The following is a 22,382-nucleotide window of genomic DNA, read 5'->3' as shown; positions in this document are numbered from 1 at the left end:
CTGCCACAACATTTCTGTTGGATTAAGGTCTGGGACTTTGACTCGGCCTTTCCAAAACATGAAATTTCTTCTGGTTCAACCATTCTTTGGTAGACTGACGTGTTTAGTGTCATTGTCTTGCTGCAAGATGATGGCAAGCCGTCCTGGTCCCGTGGCAGCAAAACAGCCCCAAACCATGATACTGCCACCACTATGTTTCATGGTTGGGATAAGGTTCTTATGTTGGAATGCAGTGTTTGGTTTTTGCCAAACATAACGTTTCTCATTTAAGCCAAAAAGATCTATGTTCGACTCATCCGTCCACAGAACATTCTTCCAGTAGTCTTCTGGCTCATCCAGGTGGTCTTTAGCAAACTTTAAATGGGCAGCAATGTCCTTCTTGGAGAGTAGTGGCTTCCTTCTTACTATTCTCCCATGCACACTATTCTTGTTCAGTGTTTGTCTGATGGTGGACTCATGAACACTGACATTAGCCAGTGCAAGAGAGGCCTACAGATCCTTAGACGTTACCCTGGGGTTCTTTGTGATCTCCCAGACTATTATACGCCTTGCTGGACGTAAATTTTGTTGGAAGACCACTCCTGGTGAGAGTCACAATGGTGTTGAATTTTCTTCATTTGTACACTATCTGCCTGACAGTGGATTGGTGAAGCCCAAAGTCTTCACAATTGTTTTGTAACCTTTTCCAGCCTGATGAGTATCGACAACTCTTTTTCTGAGAGTTCGAAATCTCGTTCGATTTGAGGCATGGCATGCATTTACAAACCTGTGTGGTGAAGGCCAGACTTTGGTAGTGAAGACTTAGGTTTACAGTATGTTTTTTAAATAGGGCAGAGCCACCTAAACTCACACCTGATTGTCATCCCATTCATTGACACTCCTGACTCTAATTATCCCCTTAACCTTAACTAATCCTAGAGGTTCACATACTTTTTACGACAAAGACATTTAACGTTGGATCATTTTGATCAATAAATGAATGAAAAAGTATGTCCTTTTTTGTGTTATTTGTTTTATTGGGTTCTCTTTATGTATTTTTATGATTTAGATGAAGATCTGATCACATTTTAGGTCAAATTTATCCAGAAATTCAGAAAATTCTAAAGGGTTCACAAACTGCCTAGCACCACTGCACATTAGTGCATTTCTTTCTAATTTTCATTCACGATATCTTGAAACATACAGTAATGCTGAAAATCTGCAGATTATAGCTCAAATCCATGCCGGCACTAAGGTAGAGTTCTGTCTCAAAGCAACATGACCTTTGAAAAGAGAAACAGCAAAAACGCTCACAACCCCAACAGGTGAAAATGATACTAAATCCTGAACATTTGAAACACATTTGCTTAATTAATGCCAGAGGACAACTTGGTGCCTGCTTGAAGAAATTTATTATACTTTTATGTGCAATACTCAGTGCTGAAAGTTGATGAAAGAATCAGTATCTTCCATATCTTGTGTTTTGGCCCAGTATAAGTTTTTTTCCTTACTGTTAAAAGAAAATAAAGTTTTTAATATCTTAAAATGATTAAGCTGAGCCAAGGCGACACAAGTGTGACCACTTCGTGCAGAAATAAGGCAATGATTTAATGCTGTGCTTGTGATAAAATGGATAACACAAAGAGGAAGCTCTAGACATTTATCAATGTCGTAGAACAATCAAAATCCAATTATATACCCATAAGGATGTAGGAAATTGCACTTGTTTCAACTGTAAAATAAATGAACAAATACAGCAACATACAAATAAGGGTATCAAGTACTACCATTCTAATAGCAAAAACAATGTAATTTTACTGTATGTATTTGGGTTTGAGATGATACAGAAGTAACTGTACTGTTCTAATCATTAAGAAGTGCTGATGCCTGTTCTGCTCAGTAATGCAACTCAGGACTAAGTTATCCCAAGGATCAGGTGGATATTGCTTTTGAGATATGTGAGAAAATCAGAAATTTTAACATTCACAGCCTTTCCGAAAGATCGGGGTGTTTGGAATTGGAGAAACAGTCATGATTTGGAGTCAGCCTAATGTGCTAGCTTCAAATGAGTTTGTATGCTCCAAATATTGCTACAATTGATGTGGGCATAGAAATAGAAATAGCTCACAATGAATAAATAGTATATTATTCAAATACATTATGAATATACTATTAGTGTATTATTATTAGCAGTAATTAAAAAGACAATAAACCTTACCAAAAACATGTTTAGGATATTTTCCCTTTTAAAAGATGTTTAATAATGAAACTTTGGTTTATTTGAATGTTTCATTCTTTTAATATACAATGCACTACATTTTAATTATCCACATTTTTGTTTTTTTAAGACAAAACAAAGCCATTTTCCATCAGATAAAGTATATTTTTCACTTGCTGAACCCTTCAGCTTGCCAAGCCAAATAAAAAAATAGGACTGAATATCTGAAGGATTCAGATTCAGAGAACTACTTACATATTGTGTACAATTCACATTTAAAGAAATACAAATTTATACAGCTTTTTTTGCATGATGAAATCATCCTGATGCAATTATTTCCAATGCTGCTACCTCAGCCTTAGCAATATTTGCAAATGAAATGGGGTTTGTGGAACCTGGATGTGTACATTTCTGACATACTGTTTAGGTCTCCTTGCTAAATCACTGGGCCATCATTAGAAGATTATTGTTGTTGTTTTCTCTTGCTTACTTATCTGTGATGATATATATATGATAGCGAAAAGTCTCTTTGCTTCTTCATTTTGATTAATGGGCAAGCAGTTTCTGCCTCAGAGGCTTAAACCTCCATTTGCTTTCATTTTCCTAGGCTTTCTCCTCATGCAGTCGTGATTCTTGACAAAAAAAAAATCAGAAGAGAAGTTTTTGCCTGATGTATTCTCTTACACAATATAGCAGTGGGTAAAAAAGCTGTAGCACACCTATACATCTTAACAGAACCTGTCCTAATTTACTTTGTTCCAATAACAATATATTCCTCCTACTGTTATTTTTTATGTATGGAGCAAACAGTTTTGGGCATTTCATGATAAAAAGATAATACTGCAAATATTTGAAATATTGTGAATGTTGTTTAAATGTTGCCTGTTTGGTTACGAACAACTTATTGTTCCAAAGAAACTGTTTTTTTCATAAAAAATAATAGATAACTGATACACACCAGCTGGAAACAGTTTATCATGTCTTCATAAAGGTTTTTACACTTAATAACTCATTTTGCCAAGTTGTGCATTAAAAAAACTTTCATTTACACTCGTATTGTTAACTTCCACTAGATGTCACTGAAACAGTGAGCCAGCTCCCCAGAAAAAACGTGTTTACATTTTTTTAATCAAATTATTCATTATTAGAAATGTTCAGGCAACCTTATTACTGCTTCCATGGATCATTATTCTTACTTGTATCTCCGTTGTTGTTATTTCTTTCAAACTACTCATAACATTCATTTTTTAGAGCCTGTACTGGATTTTTCTCTACTGAATGTTTTAACACGACTTCAAAAGGTGAAATCTGTTGCTCAACAAAAAATAAAAAAAGGAAATTATGCCAAACTGTAATTCAGCTGATGTACAGTATGATAATTGTATACTCCGAAACAACTCCATTATACCACACTATTCATCTGCAAAATCAGTCAGAGTAGCCTCCTGAGCCACACAAAATAGCCTCTAGCAGGACAAAAAGAACTAGTACTAGTACTGATACGTTTCAATGCTTCATGCCCACCACAGCATCCAAAGACACCATGAAACACCAAGCTGAAGCAGTTTTAGGACAAATCATTCAGATTTTTTTTCTATGTAATATAGAACACTTCATTGTTAAACACTGTATAGCAAACTTTAACTAGGCAGCAGGTTTCTATACACATTAATTACAATAAGCAAATGATTAATAAATAATAAAAAATAGATGGTACTGTATGATTACAGTACAGTAATGGTGGACGACCATTTACGCGCTGGCTGGATCGGCTGAAAGACGACATGCGCCTCGCAAAAGTCACCTGCCGAGACGCCGCAGACCGTACGAAGTGGAAAAATCGGTGCAAACAAGCAGACCCCACATAAGTGGGAAAATGCGAGGAAGCAGAAAGAAGAGATGGTACTGCATGATTATTGATGGAGAGCTCAGAAGCACACAAAATGTGAGACTGGCAGAGAGCAATTATAGAGATGTTTTGAAGCATGATATTTGTTATGAACAGCAGTTTGGCATACAGTAGGTTACAACTGTTTTTTTATTTTGCAGCAAAAATAATAGCTATCTTCAGTGAAATTAATGCGTTGGATCGAAATAATACAGGAATATGTTGTGCTACTTTTGACACAGAGGTATGTATCAGATATATTCAGGCACGCAAAACCGAAAGGTTAATTTGTCAATAGGACATAAAAATATTTTTTATAAATATATTGGCAATAAAAAGATGATAACCACCTAAGACAGAGCCATATGCCCGAGAACAATTAATTCAGAGAGCAGCTCTCCATAAAAAAAAATCCTAACAATTAAAATAATACCTGCTGAAGCATGTCTTGAAGGAAAAAATCGTTAAGAGGCAAAAGTATAGATATACAGTAATTTAGGAACAATGACAGGCTTGGAGATGGCTAATTAATTTGTCCAGCTTCATAATGACTTTGCCATATGGGTTAATGTGATCCCACCAGCTCCAACCATGACCATTGTTGAAGAGCTGTAAGGCTAGTGACCTCACATACTGACTCCCAAGTCCTGGGGCAATATATACTCAGAATCATTCAAAACACAATAAATGCTGTTGGTTCCAGAGCTCATTTGTGTTGTGTTTCTAATGCCTCTAAGCAGTTTTTTTTTTAAGATGTGAGGTATAGGGCAGAATTTAGGCGAGCAAATAACTGGAACAGAATGAACAGAATAGAGCCGAAGGCATATTCGAAATGATTTGCTCAGGCTAAGCCTCTGCATGCTGCCTGCCCTGAGTTGGATGTATATCCAGTTTCTCAATCATCTATTCTTCTGACAAAGTCAGAGGGATAAACATTTAGGGCTTTTCATTCTTTTATTTTCCTTATTTATTTTTTGCAGAAGGAGAGATAGATCTATTAGTCATAATCTGGCTCTGGACAAGTTTGGATGGCACAGTTCTACCTTGTCAGGAGCAATAGCACAAGTCATTAATTCAGTTCGGTAGCGATTTCGCATTCAGCAACCAGCCCACAATTTCTTCCATTTAAAACAGGAGGATACAGAGAATGCAAACAGCCACAGAGTAAATAACGCATTTTTAGATTTGCATTGCAAATGCTTGGATATCTGGCATTTGTTCAGCTTTATGGAATGTCACAGCATTGTTTGCACATCATGCAACTACTGCTTGCCAAATAGCTGCATGCTTTTACGGCAATTTTAACTTCAGAACAGCTCCCTCTGTTGATGGAAAGACTCATTCTTAAGCTTATTAAGCATTGAGACACCTTGAACAGATATTTGAATGTTCAATGTCAGCTTGGTTTGCATAACTGAACGACATCAGATACATTTTTAAATCATTTTCTCACATTTCTGAAACGTGTAGATCAAAACGCAAGTGAAATCTAGTTTCCAGATGCACAATTTCATCATTTACTTTCTTCCTGTCTCCTTTTCCCATTTTACTAATTTATATGATCTTGCAATTCTTGATGGGGTAGAGTGAGGTTTGCAGATACTACTCATTTATTTAACACATTTATTTAGAGCCAATGCTTTAACAGTAATTTGCCTGCTCTAGAGGTACTTCAAAACAAAACTCATTAATCAGACAGACCCATGGTAACAAGCTTTTTTCTTTGATCAGAGCGATGTTGCCTTGCCAAGGTCACCATGATTTGATTTGATAGCCTCAATTAATAATTCAAACCAGATTGTGGTTTATTGTTAGCAGATTAATGGTCTTTAAACAAGTTCAGACTCTATAAAGCAGAATGTCTTTACTAACTTTCTATATGGTCGGAGTATTACGATCACTTTTCTTATTTGCTTTTTACACATTCAAAGGCATTTAGTTTTTATAGATACAGTATATTGCATGTAATATTAAAAAACAGAATGAAAGAAAACCATGCTTATGTACAGTATAGTAGTACAATTTCCACTTTGTGTTCTACTTGTATACTTATAAGCAGTTTACTTATTCACCGATCTCTTTTATTCATTGATCTGCTTTGCTGTCATATTTACATATGTCAGATCATCTAAGAAGGTGACAGGGTGGTTAATAAAGCTGCTTCACAGTGCTGGGGGCCTGGGTTCAATTCCTGGGGTGCTATCTGCCTGGAATCTGTCCCTTCTTCCCACTTTTATGTGGACTTCCTACCAGAGTTTAAAGACATGCTGGTAGGTGAACTGGCCTCTGGAAAAACTGCCTGGTGTGAGTGTGTGTCTGCCCTGTGATGGACTGATGCTTTGTCCATTCTATCTTGCCCCCGCCACTTGCCAAGGTAGTCTCCGGCTCTCCCCGACCCTATACTAGGTAAAACCGTTAGAAAATGGACGGGTCATCTAAGAATAAGGGTAGTGCAGCTAGACTACAAACACACACGAGACCCTGGCAGCATATCACTCCTACACTTACTGTAAGTCTCTACATTGGTTGCCTATAATGTCACATATAATATAATTATAACATAAATATAATCTTATCATAATAGAATTATACTATATAATTAATCAAATATAATTAGAATTATAATGTCACAATATACTGTAGTTACTGACTTTCAAGGCTCTAAACAATCTGGCTCCATCACACATCCTTGACCTCCTCCATGTTTACACTCCCTCTCGTAGGCTCCGGTTAGCTGAGGCTGGTCCTCTGCTCATTGTACCTGGGACTAAATCATGGACTTTTGGTGACCATGCCTTTTCTGTAGTTGCTCCAGTGTTGTGGAATTACCCTCCTCAGACAACTTCTTTAACTGTCTTCAAATCTAAACTTAAAACTTACAGTACCTTTTTACCAAGGTCTATGTCTGACTGCCCTACATCTGTAAAAATCTATATACTCTTTAAACCTATAAACCTAATAAACCTATAAACGCATCCTTGGGTTTGGAAAGTTGTTTTATAAATTAAAGTTATTTTTATTAGTAGTTGTTCACTTAGATGTTAGATGAGGCTGAGCAATGCACTGTAACCTGATATATTGTACATACAAAATGATCATTTTTTATTTGAATTACTTTTTTACATTTGAAATGACTGCAGTAATGCAATAAACAATGAATATCAACATGTTTTGTGTGCAGAACAGAAACTTATCAAGTTTAATATCCAAGTGATTATTATGAAATAGGAAAGCGGAACTTTCCACTTTCCACTGGCCATTTATAGAAATGGAGAGGTACAGAGGTACAGTCAACAATAATATCTTTACGATCTGCATTTATTGCAGACAATGTAAAGTACCAACATGTTCTCAAGTGTTACCTTCACCTCCTACACACAAGGATTGAATATATGATTGAGAGCTAAAGGACAATTTTAGGCTCCACTGTAATATCTGGAAGATTATTGTCACTTCACTCATAAGACTGGTGAGGTATTGTACGTGCAATAAAGAAGCATAATGCTGTGATTGACATTAAAAGACTTCACTACAAAAAAATATTCCTCCCAATTAAAGATCCCCAAACATTATTAAAGTAGCAATTAATTTTTAAGTATGCTATAAACATTCACTCTAACAGTTTAATCAATGACTTTGTGACAAAAAAGCAATGAGTTAGTAATTTTTAAACAATAACTAATAATAATAAACTGCTATCAGTTTATGTCCTTAACCAATGAGTCATATGTTCTAGATTTCATCAGTAATTAATGAGATGTTCACTTGTAATTAGCAATCTGGGCCTAATAGATGGGACTTGGTGGATTATTTAAATTATTGATGAGCTGTTTAAGTTTTGTAAATGAATAATATATGCTGAATAAAACCCTTATAGTAGTTCCTTACAAAACAAAAAGGTTACCACATCCATTTGTCTTTGTAATGTCTCTTCCCTTAGTTTCTGAGAACATAAATGAATGTCCATGTGCACAATTTCATTGCCAAACTATCCTCGGAGGGCTCTGAGTTCTGGATAAAACCTGGCACCATAATTATACACATGCTTTGATCAACCACAGTGTATACATGACTGCACAAGTCCACAAGCTGGATGAACACCATATGAAAATCCTGGAAAACAGACATGCTTGTCTTTGTTTTTTCAAGATATATTATGCGAGGGCAGGTCAACTCATATTCGAAATTCCACTCTTAGATCTCACTACTTGCTTGCCATAATTCCTGGTTGGCAAAAGATGTCGTCAAATCTATCCCATCACAGTAAAAAACAACAGCTTAAAGCTGTTTTATTTGAACTTGTCAACGGTTCAGCATTCACAAGCCATTCCTCATCACATGTACCGAAGAGGGCTTGTGGGAGCAGTTCTGACCTCCTTCATTTTAAATTTAAAGTCAAACCTTCCTACATAAGCACAAGTACATACAAAAATCCTACTGCTCCTACATCCATGGGGCAGTATTGAAGTTGTACTCAAGGCTCTAGACTCACAACTGGAATGGTCCAATTCCAGGTGAGACACAACTGTTGTGCTCTTGACCACTCAGATCCCTCAAAATGATCCAGTGATATAATAATAATGAATAATTGCTTACACTTGTATAGTGCTTTTCTGGACACTCCACTCAAAGCACTTTACATTGTAATGGGGACTCCCCTCCACCACCACCAATGTGCAGCGTCCACCTGGATGATGCGACGGCAGCCATAGTGCGCCAGAACGCTCACCACACATCAGCTATCAGTGGGGAGGAGAGCAGAGTAATGAAGCCAATTCATAGATGGGGATTATTAGGAGGCCATGATTGGTAAGGGCCAATGGGAAATTTGGCCAGGTTGCCGGGGTTACACCCCTACATGCAAAGCCTTACACATTGAAGTAGCTAGGACAAACACATCAGCCAGATGAATGGTATTATTGAACAGAAATGGGGGTGGAGGTCAAATTCTAATCTTGTACTTCTGCCTCCCTGCCCGTGAAAGCTGCCTGACTGCAGTTGGCACTGCGCTCGTCTTGCTAGGACCCCTCCCTCCATCCCAACTTTACAGCTGCAGCAATTTCTCCCTGGATCATCATAAGTGGGCGCTGATCTCCGACCAACACTGTCAGCCACTGGAGTTAAAGCCAAAACATTAGGCACTCGACCCCTTAACATTCGTTCGTCGTTAGTAGAACTTGACCAAACAATGGAGTCAGGAGAAATTGCGAGCGGCAGCCAGGTCTCTCACCGTGACGCGGAAGGGCGTGGCAGCTGTGGGCTCCATGGCTGGGGTTTTGTCCGAAGCGCTGCCTGGCATGCTCCGTCTTCGGCCAGGTCTCTCCGGCGGAGACTCTGAAATGTTAGAACAGAAACCCTCTTGAAAACCACAATTTTCACAGAAAAGCACATTTGGCAACATGCTGTTCTGTAACCTATCTGCACTTGGTGTCTTTTGGGTTTGCGGGTCAATGCCCAGCAAGATAGTAGTGAAATCTCCAAAGTTCTCATTTTGGTTTTGAATTTTGCTTAATGGCTGTGTGACAACCCATTGTTTAGTCACGTCTTACATTAGACATCATCTTCCCCTATTTTTTTTTGCTGTCACAGCCCTATCAGGTACAAGAACACGTCAGATAACCGGATACAAGTGTAAAACCGAAAAACTACTTCAGAAAATCACTGAGACACAAAAATCAGTAAAAAGTGTTTTTAAAAAAAACAAGATATGCCAGTGGAAGTTAACGCTGGCTGACTGCTGATAAATCAACTACACTGCTTAGAAAGTGATACATTGCAATCTTGCACTTAGCAAAGTAATTCAATAAACAAAAGGGTAAAATAAAACTAAAAGCTCACAACACTAACTTCACTCGGTATGAACAAAGCCTGCTTCTGTGAATGTACTTAATGTAGTATATAATTTCCTAGACTCCATATAAAATTGATTCTGGCATCATTATGTCTTTCTTGCTCGAGCAGGTCCTTATTTTTTGGCATATGTTACTGAGGTAAAAAGGTTTGTCTTTATTAAGATCAATATGCTTTTCTAATTAGGTTTCGTTTAGTAATCAAGAATAGAGAGGCAGAGATTTTTGAATTGAAAGAATACAGTACCACAAAAAATGACAAAATTTTGAAAAGGGAGTCATTAATGAATAACAGGATTGGATGATGAATAAGAAGGCCATATCAAAGACAGACAAAAACAAAGCCCTTCAAATTTCCGAAAACAACTAGACTAATACAGTAGCAATATTTTTAAATTAACTTTGAGAGCAATGGAAATTAGAAACAAAGGTTTTGTTAATGAAAGATTCAGACTGCCTGAAAAAGCACGAATCAGAATTTTCCCATTTATTATTTCTATTTCTTAACCATCTATTTTAAAGTCAATTACTGCTTAACTTTCATAAGTAAACTGCTAAGAAAAAGGACTTTGTGCAGCGGTATACATTTTAAATCCATAAAGTAATGTTTCAGCACTGTCAAAGGAACCATTCTTCGTGGTGTAAAATCACAAATGTCTACAGCTCCACGATAAAGAGCTGCCACGTGATGAAACTAGAGCTGAATGAGAAAAAAAAGCTTTATTTTCAGTGCCATGGTGAAAACGGGCATTGTAACTCCATTTTGCTCCCATAAGTGAAGCAAAGAAAAGGGGCAGACGGATAGCACAGGTGTTCAAATAAACACTGCACCTTAAGAAGAACAGTTGGCATTCAGAGAACTAAAGGCTCTTCACCTACTGTACATCTGTTAAATTTACCATGAGTGACTTGTGGGTGTATATCCTCATGGAGCTATCCTGTTATAAGGTTCCACTTTCTTATTCCATTAACATTAAGGCAGCATAAAAAACATTAACATTATTTCATCAATGTTAAATGAAATTTACGCTGATGTGGTTCCAACCTAAAAGATGTGGTTCCTACATTTCGTTTTTAGGACGCTGATCACCTTGTCTCCTTAATAAAGGACTTATTATAATAGGCTTCCTATGTTACCTTTTATTTCTATTACTTTATTGAAAGCAGGCTGTACAACGATCAAAAAGCACGGACTGAAATGTAATAAAAAAATATGGGTTTCAGGTGAACTCATTAAGGATCTCTACTAAAACAATTCTCAAAACTATCCCAGATTTGGGACAAATATCTTATTGTACTAATGTAAAAAAATTTAGTAAAAAAATACTTCTGAATTTGAAATGAGCTCATTTTGAACAAGCTTCCCAGTACATGACACATTAGCAGTCTGAGTACAGCTACTATAGAATTCACACCAGCTTTGGAGCTTTGGAAGTTAAAACAGATGACATTTAGCAGAAGCAACACTGAATGGGCAAACAGAATACAAATTCACTCCTTGCGTATTTCGACAAAAATACACTACATGGTAGTCCCAGGAAGAGAGTTCTCCGAGTCTTCCTTCCTGATAAATATTTCTCAGCTTCAGGTGGAGGTTCAGGTTTTAAAAAAGTTTTAAAGGTTCACATTCAGATGATCAAACCACAGAGCTTCCTTGATTTTTTCAAGTAGCTGTGCACTAGTTTGCAGAAAAAGCAGAACTTGAAAAACACCTGGTGAAGTGTTCTTCATGAACTTTAGATGTGGAGCAGACCATGCAAATTACCATCAAGTCAGTGAACCACAACAGAGATGACACTTTCTCATCGTCCAAATTTCTAACATCTGCTGTGCCCTCATATCTCATTCTGCACATTTAATCATCTTTAATCAAACCCACTTGCCCAGGATTGATTTCAAACGAAAGGCTTAATTGGATATTTTTGAGGCAGGCTATAAGAAACAAAGAGTGGTTTGGAAGGTTTATCTTCTATTTATATTAAAATGTTAACTAGAACATGCTACAAAAGGCCACACTTTGAAAGTCTTGGCAACTGAAGTGGAACCATACAGTATTTTCACAAGGCAGGACCTGCAAGAACTCATAAAAAAGGTTGTTTTGGGAGTTTAATTAGTCAGTTTAAATTGAGACCTCTTGAGCAACATACTGTAGTACAATGCTGTTCTGAGTTAAGAAAATAGTTTTAAAAAGCTATTAACAATTATCTAGGGCTGTTCTGCTTTTCCCTGATATTTAGCCTCTGTGTACCTACAGATATTTAGATCTACATTCATTATGTTCTAATGTCAGATAAAGCAGTTAATGGTGCAAAAATACTAACAGCAGAAACTAGTGCATCACACTTATGAACTCTGTTTGACACATAAACATGGAAATCCAATCAAATGTTCTTGGGTTAATCTTAAAATCTAATGCAGTTCTAGCCATTCCAATTTTAGAGATCTAATTCAAATTGACGATCTGAATAGATCAATATAAAAGGGTTGGAGGGCTTTTTCTGTACATGAAGTTATAAACTGACCTCGGTAATGGGCATTGAAGCACTTCATAGAACCGGCTATGTATCTCAGAAATTTGACAGTCTTGACAAGTTATGGATCTTTAATTACATCTGGGTGAATTGCTTGTTTCTCTCTGTCATGAACAAACTGACATCACGCACCTGGTTGAGATCACTGATCAATATCCCATAAAAAATCATCAATTAATTTTTCAATTACCTTTTATGAAGAGCACCATTTCAGACGCTTTTACAAGGACACTTTTTGCATACCTCTTAAGCTAATGCAGTATGTGATTGCACTTTCAATTAAATAAAAGTAACAATGCATATTAAAACACTTTCACTGGGAAAAAGACAGACTGTAATACTCCTTTGTTAGATTATAAGAACTGGAACAAGAGGCCAAATAAAGTCTGAAGGCAGCCTTAAGTGTGAAAGATGAGGCCATGCTCATTTCCATTTCTAGGCAATGAGTGATTTCATCTTTTTTAAATTGTGTTTCTGTCCTTTCGGTTCCCAACTATTGAGCTGACTTACAAATAGAAATCTCCCAATGAACACAAGAGATGTGATGTATACTATTGCAGCTAACTGCTCACCGGAACAGATTATTACAGAGAACGAACAAAAGTCCATCCATCAGAAACAGGTCACAGTAAAGGCAAGTCTTTAGCAGAAGAAAAAAATCTGTTCGTCTGTTCTCCTTGTGATCTCACACAACAATCAACAGCGTCACTTTACTAACAATATTTTAATGTTGCTTTATCAGCCCTACACAATTTCTTGCATTAGGAATTTGTCTTTTCGCATACCCCAGCTTGCTCTCCATGAGACACAGACACACAGGGAGAGAAGCTGGGGGTCAGAGCGCAGGGTCAGCCATTGTACAGCACCCCTGGAGCAGCTGGGGTTAAGGGCCTTGCTCAGGGGCCCAACTGAGTAGGATTTCTCTGCCGGCTGCGGGATTTGAACCAGCAACCTTCCAGTCACAGGCACAGATCCTTAGCCACAGAGCCACCTCTATACCCCTAAAAACTAAAGGTTTTAACAAACTCAAGTATGACACATTAAATAATATCCAGAAAGATTTAGATACCGTATAGAATTTAGAATGATGGATTGCTTAGATAAAGCCAATTATCAATATTAACTTACTAGCACTCAAAGTCTATGTACAGTATCCCTTGGCTACAACAGTCCCACAGACTTGAATTACAGGTAGAATTACTGTCAATATACAGTACAGAGGGTTGACAAAAAAATTTAAACACCAAGCAATATATGAATATGTATTAACTAATAAGGAGTTGAGCTGACCTTTGCCTACTGGAATACTACTTTAGAATTTTCAAAATGTTTGTAGTGGACATTACTTAGGAAGAAAAGCCTATAATTCCATGGGATATGAAGGAGGTTGAAATGTACTCTGTGCTCTTTGTTCTAGAACTTCCTATAAAGATTCAATAATGTTTAGAGCTGGTGGTTGGGGAGGTCAGGGAAGGTGTTTGACTCCATTCTGGTGTCCATGAAACCATTCTTGAATCCGTTTAGCAGTGTGTATGGGGGCATTATCATCTTGGAATACGGGAACATCTTGAGGAAACAATGTTTGCACCACAGGGTGCACCTGGTTGCCTACAATGGCTTTGTATTCCTTGTCAGTAATTCTACCAGCAGAGTAATAATCAGACACAATGACTTCCACATACTGTACCATAACAGATCCACCACTATGTTTAACAGCTGAGAACTGGCAATGTGAGCTGAAGGCTTCCTGGAAAAAGAGTGAAAGATTATTTATCAGACCATATTACTTCCTTCCACTGCTCAGCACTCCAGGTTTTGTCCTCATTACACCAAGTTATGCATTGCTGTGCATTAGACTTAGGTAAAAGCAGTTTCCAAATGGCAGCACTACCATTATATCAGCTCTCTGAAGCTCACGATGTACAGTTTTTGTGGAGACTGGGTCACGAAGGTATAGATTCAATTCTGTGATAATTTTTGAGGTCATTGTTTTGTGGCCTTTTTCATATCTATCCTGTTAAGAGTCTGTCTGCCCTTGTCTGTGAGCTTCACCTTCTGACTGCGGACTTCTTTCCGGATGCCTTATTCTCTTGTTTGGCGTATTAAGGGCGGTGCGGTGGCACTGTGGCTAAGGATCTGCGCCTGTGGCTTGAAGGTTGCCAGTTCAAATCCCCCGGCTGGCAGAGGAATCCCACTCCATTGGGTCCCTGAGTAAGGCCCTTAACCTCAACTGCACCAGGGGTGCCGTATAAATGGCTGACCCTGCGCTCTGACCCCAAGCTTCTCTCTCTGGCTGTGTGTCTGTGTGTCTCATGGAGAGCAAGCTTGGGTATGCGAAAAGACTAATTCCTAATGCGAGAAATTGTATATGGCTAATAAAGTGATCTTATTTTATCTTCTGCCATGGTTTTTGGCACTGTCTCCCTTGACACATCCAATTATTTTGTCACTTCTGTGACGCACCTGCAATTCGGGTGCCAACAATTTGACTATTTGTTGCTTTAGAAACTCACATATTGATGTATCATATGTGATGATCATATGTGATGACTTTAAGACGCTGTATAAAGCAGAAACATGTTGGAAATTAGTATTGACATTAATATGAAAAGTGTAAAATCCTTTTAAATTGTGATTGGCAATAGGCACTTTGAAATACAAGTCCTTTTTGTTAGATGTTTTGATTATTGTGTCCACCTCCTGTCTGTACAATATTTACCTATAAATATGAATTGCTGCTTGCAAGGAGGAAAGACAGCTCAACAAACAGAAAATGAATCTGAAGAGGACAATTATTTAAATATTCATAATTGAAGATACAATTATTAGTGTGCTAATTATTCCAAAACATTTATTTAAAATGGGGAATGAAATGTACAGTATAATGTGTCAGTTTTCTTTAAAAGATCTAACCAAAGTTTTCTTTACAAGGTCATCTCTGCCTTTGGCTTCATTGTCACTGTGACCAAACACTTGCTTTTCCCCATCAAAAATGAATATATTTAAAATACTTTACTTGCTGCACACTTTACTTCCCCTCTATCTTATATTATTATAATATCATATCTTAGATACAGTAATAGACCCTGATCCTAAGCTTCCCCTTCAATGGATTGATTATGGGGAAAAGAACAAACAAGAAAACTGGATGAAAAAGTTAAAAAAGAGACAAACACAAAGAATTACAAAGCATCTAGCTATTGTGGAGCTTAGCAGAGCCTCTCCTGGGTTCCTTTGATAATATTCATCCATCACTCATGACATTCACAGTAAGGACATAAACCGTGCTCAGGTTTACTGCATTCACTACTAATAGCCAGAGGTGGTCACAGCCCCAGAATCACAATATATGATGCCAATTCCTCCAACAGCACACAATTTATATGTTCGAACCCTTAAGCTTAAACAGTACTTAAAGTACTTAAAAAAAAAAGCAGCATGATAAATAAGGATGATAAATGTTTGTAAATCGGGATTGCTGTAAAAATATTTCCTGAGTTTCTAATACTAAATAAAACTGGGTAGAAAAAAACAACCACAACACCAGCATATGATTTATAGTCATTTTCTTCAGAAGCAGGGGTGTCAATAATCAAAGTCTTAAATTCAGACAATCTAAAATATTCTATCAACCTGTAAAATAAGATTTATTTTTAGACAGTCTTTGCTTGTGCTATATCCACCACACCGAGCTTTATTCAGGGAGGTTAGAACAGTAAAAATCTTTACTATATGCATTAGAATGAAAGAAATAGCATGCTTATCCATACGTAAATTTAAAGCCTTACACTGTTGTTGCTAAAAGAGAGGGAACAATTTAGCAGGAATATATAAAACAAAAGCTTACATTTTTTCTTCATATTTCATTTTTACCATGGTTACATCTCTAGCTAACATTTAACTACTAAGCTGGAGTTTTGTGTTTCTTTGTCGATTGTTTTTAAGCTCTTTTTAATTAAAATAAAAATCTGTGAGCAGCTCATGCAACTTCCCAAGAAATTAATAAACGTTATGGGAAATCAGAAACGTTTAATATGATCTGTTTCACGAATACACTGTTTCAAGACAGGAAAGCAAAAGCCAGCAAAAGTAATTAAAAAAATCACAGCACTGATTTTACAGTTAATCTATTTTTGCATCATTAGATGTGATAATTTAAGACATTTCTCGGTAAGTGAATAACACGTTTGTAATAAGAGTCAATCAAATATGGGACAGCACACAAACAGATGTTCTCATCATTGCATATAATTAAAGAGTTTTATTAGGCAGTATTTATTACCCTTTCAGGCCATCTGTACTTGCTTTCTTCACAGGCTTCAGAAAAGCCTTCTCAAGGCTTGGGTCCCCCAGCGGCACTTAATTCTGAGTTTAAAGAAGCCATAAGTGCAGAGCCATACCTAAGGTTTACATTACATAAGTTTTCCTAGTTGATGAAAATGTGACTGGATATTCAAAGTTAAATCTTTTTTTCTGAACATGAGTACTTTAAACACCACTATTTGGTAACATTTCATTGGAAAATTGTTTGTAGTCAGCAATAAAGGCTTCATAGAGAGTACATAACTGCATTATATTATCATTCATAAACCCTCACAACCTTTTCCCCCCCAATAAAACACAAAAGGTTCAGTATACAGTATTCCTAATATTCCCAATGCCAATCCTTACCCCAACATGCTATGGTATTTGCTGTGACAAGTATTATTACATCTAAGTTTATTTTTCTGATAACTCCTAAAAGAATGTTTCCAAATGCTACTACAGCAACATTTTTGTAGTGTCTATGAATGTGTTCATTATGAACAGAATGTGAATATACAGGAAAGGTTACAAATAAGATGCCGTTTGGGCTGGACTACTGTAACGCCTCAATTTCCCTTCGGGATCAATAAAGTCTTATTTCATTTGGCCCCTCCAGCTCATATGGTTGCCAGTAGCTGCCATCATGGCTGCCATCAAACCCTTTCTTGAATTATCCTAGAGTATCAGCAACAACAACTATGGGTGAGTTGCGTATACCCAGTCCCCCTTTCTGTAAAACATATCTCCAACTCTCAGTCTTAAATGTGTTTCCCTTATTTTCCCTTAAAGATTTACAGGAAAAATAGGATGAATACTATGCGCCGTACTGTCTGAAGACCAAGTCTGTGGCACACAGGACTGCAAATACAGATTAAACTTTCACCTAGGGAAAACATTTATGAAGACACTGATGTTTTTCAACAGAGCACGGTCAGGATCAGAAAAAACAGGCTGAATTAACTTTTTTTCAGACTATTCAATAAGGTGTAACAACCAAGACAGCTGTAAGTTAAATACTCTATAACCAATGGTCAGCCCTTAGTGGTGACACCCAGGACTCTGAGCAAAAGCAGCTGAACCTCCCACATCTCCCATTAATACTCTCATATCCACTCATATCCAGGCCATTTCCCCTACGTCAGAAACAAGCCATCAATTAAGGGACTCATTTCAATAAAATGATCTTTTTCTTAAAAATTCATTATTTGGTTTTCACATGACCTACCTTTAAAAATGAAGGTGACAAATAGATGACTTAGTTTGAAAAAAAGAAAAGAATTGCCACAAAACCTCTCCAGTAGCACCTACAGTACAACCTTCTCTGGCGTGATCAAGGACACATGGCTAACTGTCTGGATCTGTATACATTGCACGAAATCTGGTGCATTAATCCTGCCATCCTTGAATATAAGTGTCAAAATGAAATCCATTTATTCTTCCTGGTCTATAAAATTACTAAAGAAAGGACAAATACTTTTATATCTCATGAATGTGCTAGGTACACAGTATATACTGTATATTTTTCCCCCTAGCAGGTGTTACCCTCCCGTGTCTGCAGTCTTTCTTAGACATGAAGGGGAACTTTCACTGTATATTGTTGCCATAGAAACATTCCAAGCTCATATACCGATTCCTGTCCAGAGGCAAATTCAAAGTCCATTGTGCAACAAAGCCAAAAAATGTGTTCAAATCAGAAGATACTATCAGCCACTAGATTTTGCACAGATCATTATTCGTATATACAGTACGTCATTCTATGTTTGTCGCACCTTTGCAGAGGGAATGAATGCATTGCACACCTTTTTGTGTTCACAATTCATTAACAACTTCATGAATTTATAGAGCTGCGCTGTTCCCCTTTACAGCACTTGCAGCAACCCGTGGAGATGTAATAACATTTTTTTTAAAAAATTGCAATTCCGTAACTGCCTGATGTGAATATGGATCCTTTTATTCCACCAGAGAAGGAGTGAGGATGAATACCAATGACAAAACTGCCAAATGGAAACAGCTGACAGGAAAAAGAATGAAATGTTACATTCCAACACAGAGAAGAGTAGATGTTTATTTCCCTGAGGTGGACTTACTACATACACAAACTAATAATTGGTTCTTAGTGTTTAAAGGGACTACACATCCACAGCTGCTAGAAAAGCTACTGAGTACTATCAATTATATTGGCAAGGCATTAGCCTAGAGATAATGTAAGTGGAAAGATCAATTCAAAGAACAATTGCTTGCAATTTGTAATTTGCATATAAAAATGGAACGTTTGGTTAAAAAATAAGTAACATGGCGGCAATGTAAAATACAGCCTTTGAAGTCAGCGTTTTGTTATTGCCTTTGGACAGTCTTGGACAGACTTAATCTATTTTACTGCAGGGTCAGATAGCAGATTTCCGACAGCCATCCGGAATAACTGCATTTATGAAGATGCATCTTTTTCTTGCAGCTTTTTCTGTAAAATTCCATTGACAACCACCACTCACTTAGTATCGAATACCTTTATGCCCAATTAACCCATTATGCTCTGTACAGTTTATAAAACACTGACTATAAAGACACAGCTCTGTGTGTGGGATAGTTTGAAGCACCTGGTATGGTACCTAACACATTCTGGGAAACATCCTGTTTGACACACAAAAAGCTTTTTTTCCCCCACAGAGTACTCCTTAAAGGAGTGCCTAATCCGTATAGTTGACCCCAATCTTTACCACAAAGGTCCAGTGTAAAGGCAAGTGATATATGTTTAAGTGAAATGTAAAGTAATGCAGTCTGTGTTATGTCATTTGTGTAAAAAAATGTAGTAGAAATCCTGATAAGGCACTGAAAGTGCCTGATACAGTCTCTGGTAAGGCTAGGAAAGATTAAAAATGGGATGTGCTTTGTATGCTAAGAACACTTTACAGTTGCAGACTAACACATCTATGGTACCTGTTCACTATATTTAAATACTCTGTTGCAATAATTTTGACTGTAACTTGTTTTTATGGTATTATAGTAGCAAAAGCCCTGTGATTTGGAACAAAACAGTAAGAGGACACGAGAAGCCTCCAAGACTGATTTCATTCATTTTCATAATGGAGCACACATCAGGCATGTTGTCAAAAACATCCATACTCTGGCAAGATTCTGAAATGTCAAAGTCAATCAAGTCTTCTTTTGTCATACAACACTGAATGCTTAAGAGAGGGTGTTTCTGTATTCCCAGTATGGGATTCAGGTCTACCCTCTAGGATGTGTAGCCTTCAATAGAAGACAAAAGGTGCCATTTTGTAAACAAGCAAATGAGTCAAAGCCTGCAGCCAACTGGAAAGACCGGAATCAGTTAAGCATCGACACGCACAAGATAAACTGTCCACTGCCTCCACTGCCTCCTGAACATTAAAGAAAAGATAAGACAACAACACTGACAGACACAGGCTACCCTCTGCTGACTGCCAGGGAACTCAAGTCCCATCAGTCCCATTCTATATTGATCTTAACATCCAGAAGCACCATCCTGCAAACCTACTCTAATGTTATATTTTGGATTAAGGTCTTCCTAGTGTGTTCTAGCTAGAGGGTGCTGCATTATAGCAATGTAATTCACTCTTACAGACACTCAGAAATTGAGTACTGTATCAGTTAAGAACTGTAACAATGGTTTATAAAATAGTGGATTAGACTGGAATATTGATAATAATAATATTAAATAAACAACTCAAAATCACAACAAACTCTCCCTCCTTTTTTAATATCTGTTGCTAATACATTATAGTGATATTTAATACTAAAAGATTTTGGGGAAAAAATAACAACTATAAAACCACAAGCTGTCAAAATCTACAGTAATTCTAGTATTACTAGTGTTTAAATGGAAACAACGATGAAGGATACATACATTTGCTATTTTTCATCCATCCATCCATTTTCTAACTTCTTTATCTAATACAGGGTCGGGGGGAGCTGGAGTCTGTCCCAGTAATATTCTTTGTAAACGCAGAAACAGTGAAGCCCATCCAGGCAGCTCCTTGGGCTGTTAGTCAACATTGCATGACAAAGCCCTCTCAACTAAAAGGCTGTTCAACAGACAATGTGGCTTCCACTCAGCTTATTAAACAAAACATTGCCACTCTCCAGATTGTTACTGCAGTATTATGGTACAGCATACTACAGCAAAACATTGTATTATATGTTGTTTTTTATTATGGTATTGTACTGTTGTTGTATATGTTGATCATTGTTGATATGTTGATTTGTTGAGCTCTTGATGTGCACAAATTTGAATTGTGCACACATTAACTCATATATTTTTGTTCAAGTCATTGTCCAATGTATTTGTCTCTAAGAAATTTAGAAAGGCTGAGCCCCACAAGTCGAGAGCCTCTGCATTGCAGAAGAGGAGTGGATACATCCATCTTCATAGAAGACAAGTAGGAGAAACTGCTAAAACCCTCTCAGTTGTACTGTATAATACATATTCCTAACAGCCAGTGAGGAAAATAAAACTCAATGCATGTTAACTTGTCAGGAAATGTAACTTTACAAAAGACTTCTTATAAAAGAATGAGTTTTTCTTAGTTACTACTGTATCACAACCCAATCCGACTTGGCAAGCACAAAGTATACCGTATACTGTAGTTGTTTTTTTTTGCTAAAACATTATTTTGTGGAAAAGTAAAGAACAGCAACAAAACTTTTGTTCAAATACATTTGATTGATAGCAAATATGATTCAAGGATGTAGCTTTGCTCTATTTCATAATTACACATAAAAATATTACATAAAATGTTTAGATACATCTGTGTAATTACAGATTAAACTACATCTATCAAAACAAAACATTGCGTATAACTCGTTAGCAAAAAATGAATGGAAGGTGAATCATACTGTAGCATCCACAAAATACCTGCTCGTTTAATATGGCAGAATAAGTTCTGAATTTAAACAGCATCATTCATAACTAATGTGTCCACCTTTCAAATGCATCTTAAAGACAAGGTCAATAAAAACTATTTACTTTTTTTAATCAATTTTTTATAAAAGACCCATGATTTTGCTCAGTTGGCTTATTGTGTGCATACTGTAAATAATAATAATAATAATAATAAAAAACTTTATTTTATATAGCGCCTTTAAAGGTGGCTTCTCAAAGCGCTTTACAGGATGACAATAACAATAAATAAGAAGAATACAACAATAAATAAGAAGAATACACAAGATAAGACGCAATTACAATTACAACAATACAACAATAACAATAGAGGAGACCATGGAAGGTGGTACTAAGAAGAGCAGAGGGGTGAAGAATGGGACCAGTTAAGAAAAGGCTTTTCTGAAGAAGAAGGTTTTGAGTCTGGATTTGAAGGAGTTTAGAGAAGGTGACTCTCTGATATCCTTGGGCAAAGAGTTCCAGAGCTTGGGGGCATAACAGAAGGCCCAGTCACCCATACAATGTAGACAGGCTTGGGGGACAGTAAGGAGGGCAGAATTTGAAGAGCGGAGGTTGCGAGGTGGGGAGTAGGGCGATAATAGTTCAGACAGGTATTGAGGTGCCAAGCCATGTAGAGCCTTATAGGTGAGCATGAGGATTTTAAAGTCTACCCGGAATTTGACCAGAAGCCAGTGCA

The 22,382-nt window shown here is 37.0% G+C and overlaps 1 protein-coding gene across 4 annotated transcripts in view; it reads right to left on the bottom strand.

The window, feature by feature from the left end:
* The window catches only part of LOC148816100 (disabled homolog 2-interacting protein-like), a 365,406-nt gene that overhangs the window by 160,112 nt on the left and 182,912 nt on the right, over positions 1-22,382 (bottom strand). For all 4 annotated transcript variants that reach the window (XM_088940452.1, XM_088940447.1, XM_088940449.1 and 1 more), the window contains one exon: positions 9,316-9,419. In XM_088940452.1, the coding sequence (XP_088796578.1) occupies positions 9,316-9,419 (104 nt within the window). The remainder of the gene's footprint in view (positions 1-9,315; positions 9,420-22,382) is intronic.

This window comes from Atractosteus spatula, chromosome 23, assembly GCF_055471065.1.
Source record: "Atractosteus spatula isolate fAtrSpa1 chromosome 23, fAtrSpa1.hap1, whole genome shotgun sequence".
NCBI classification, from domain to species: domain Eukaryota; kingdom Metazoa; phylum Chordata; class Actinopteri; order Semionotiformes; family Lepisosteidae; genus Atractosteus; species Atractosteus spatula.
The sequence above is the reverse complement of the archived record's forward strand: the minus strand, read 5'-3'. Positions and strand labels throughout refer to the sequence as shown.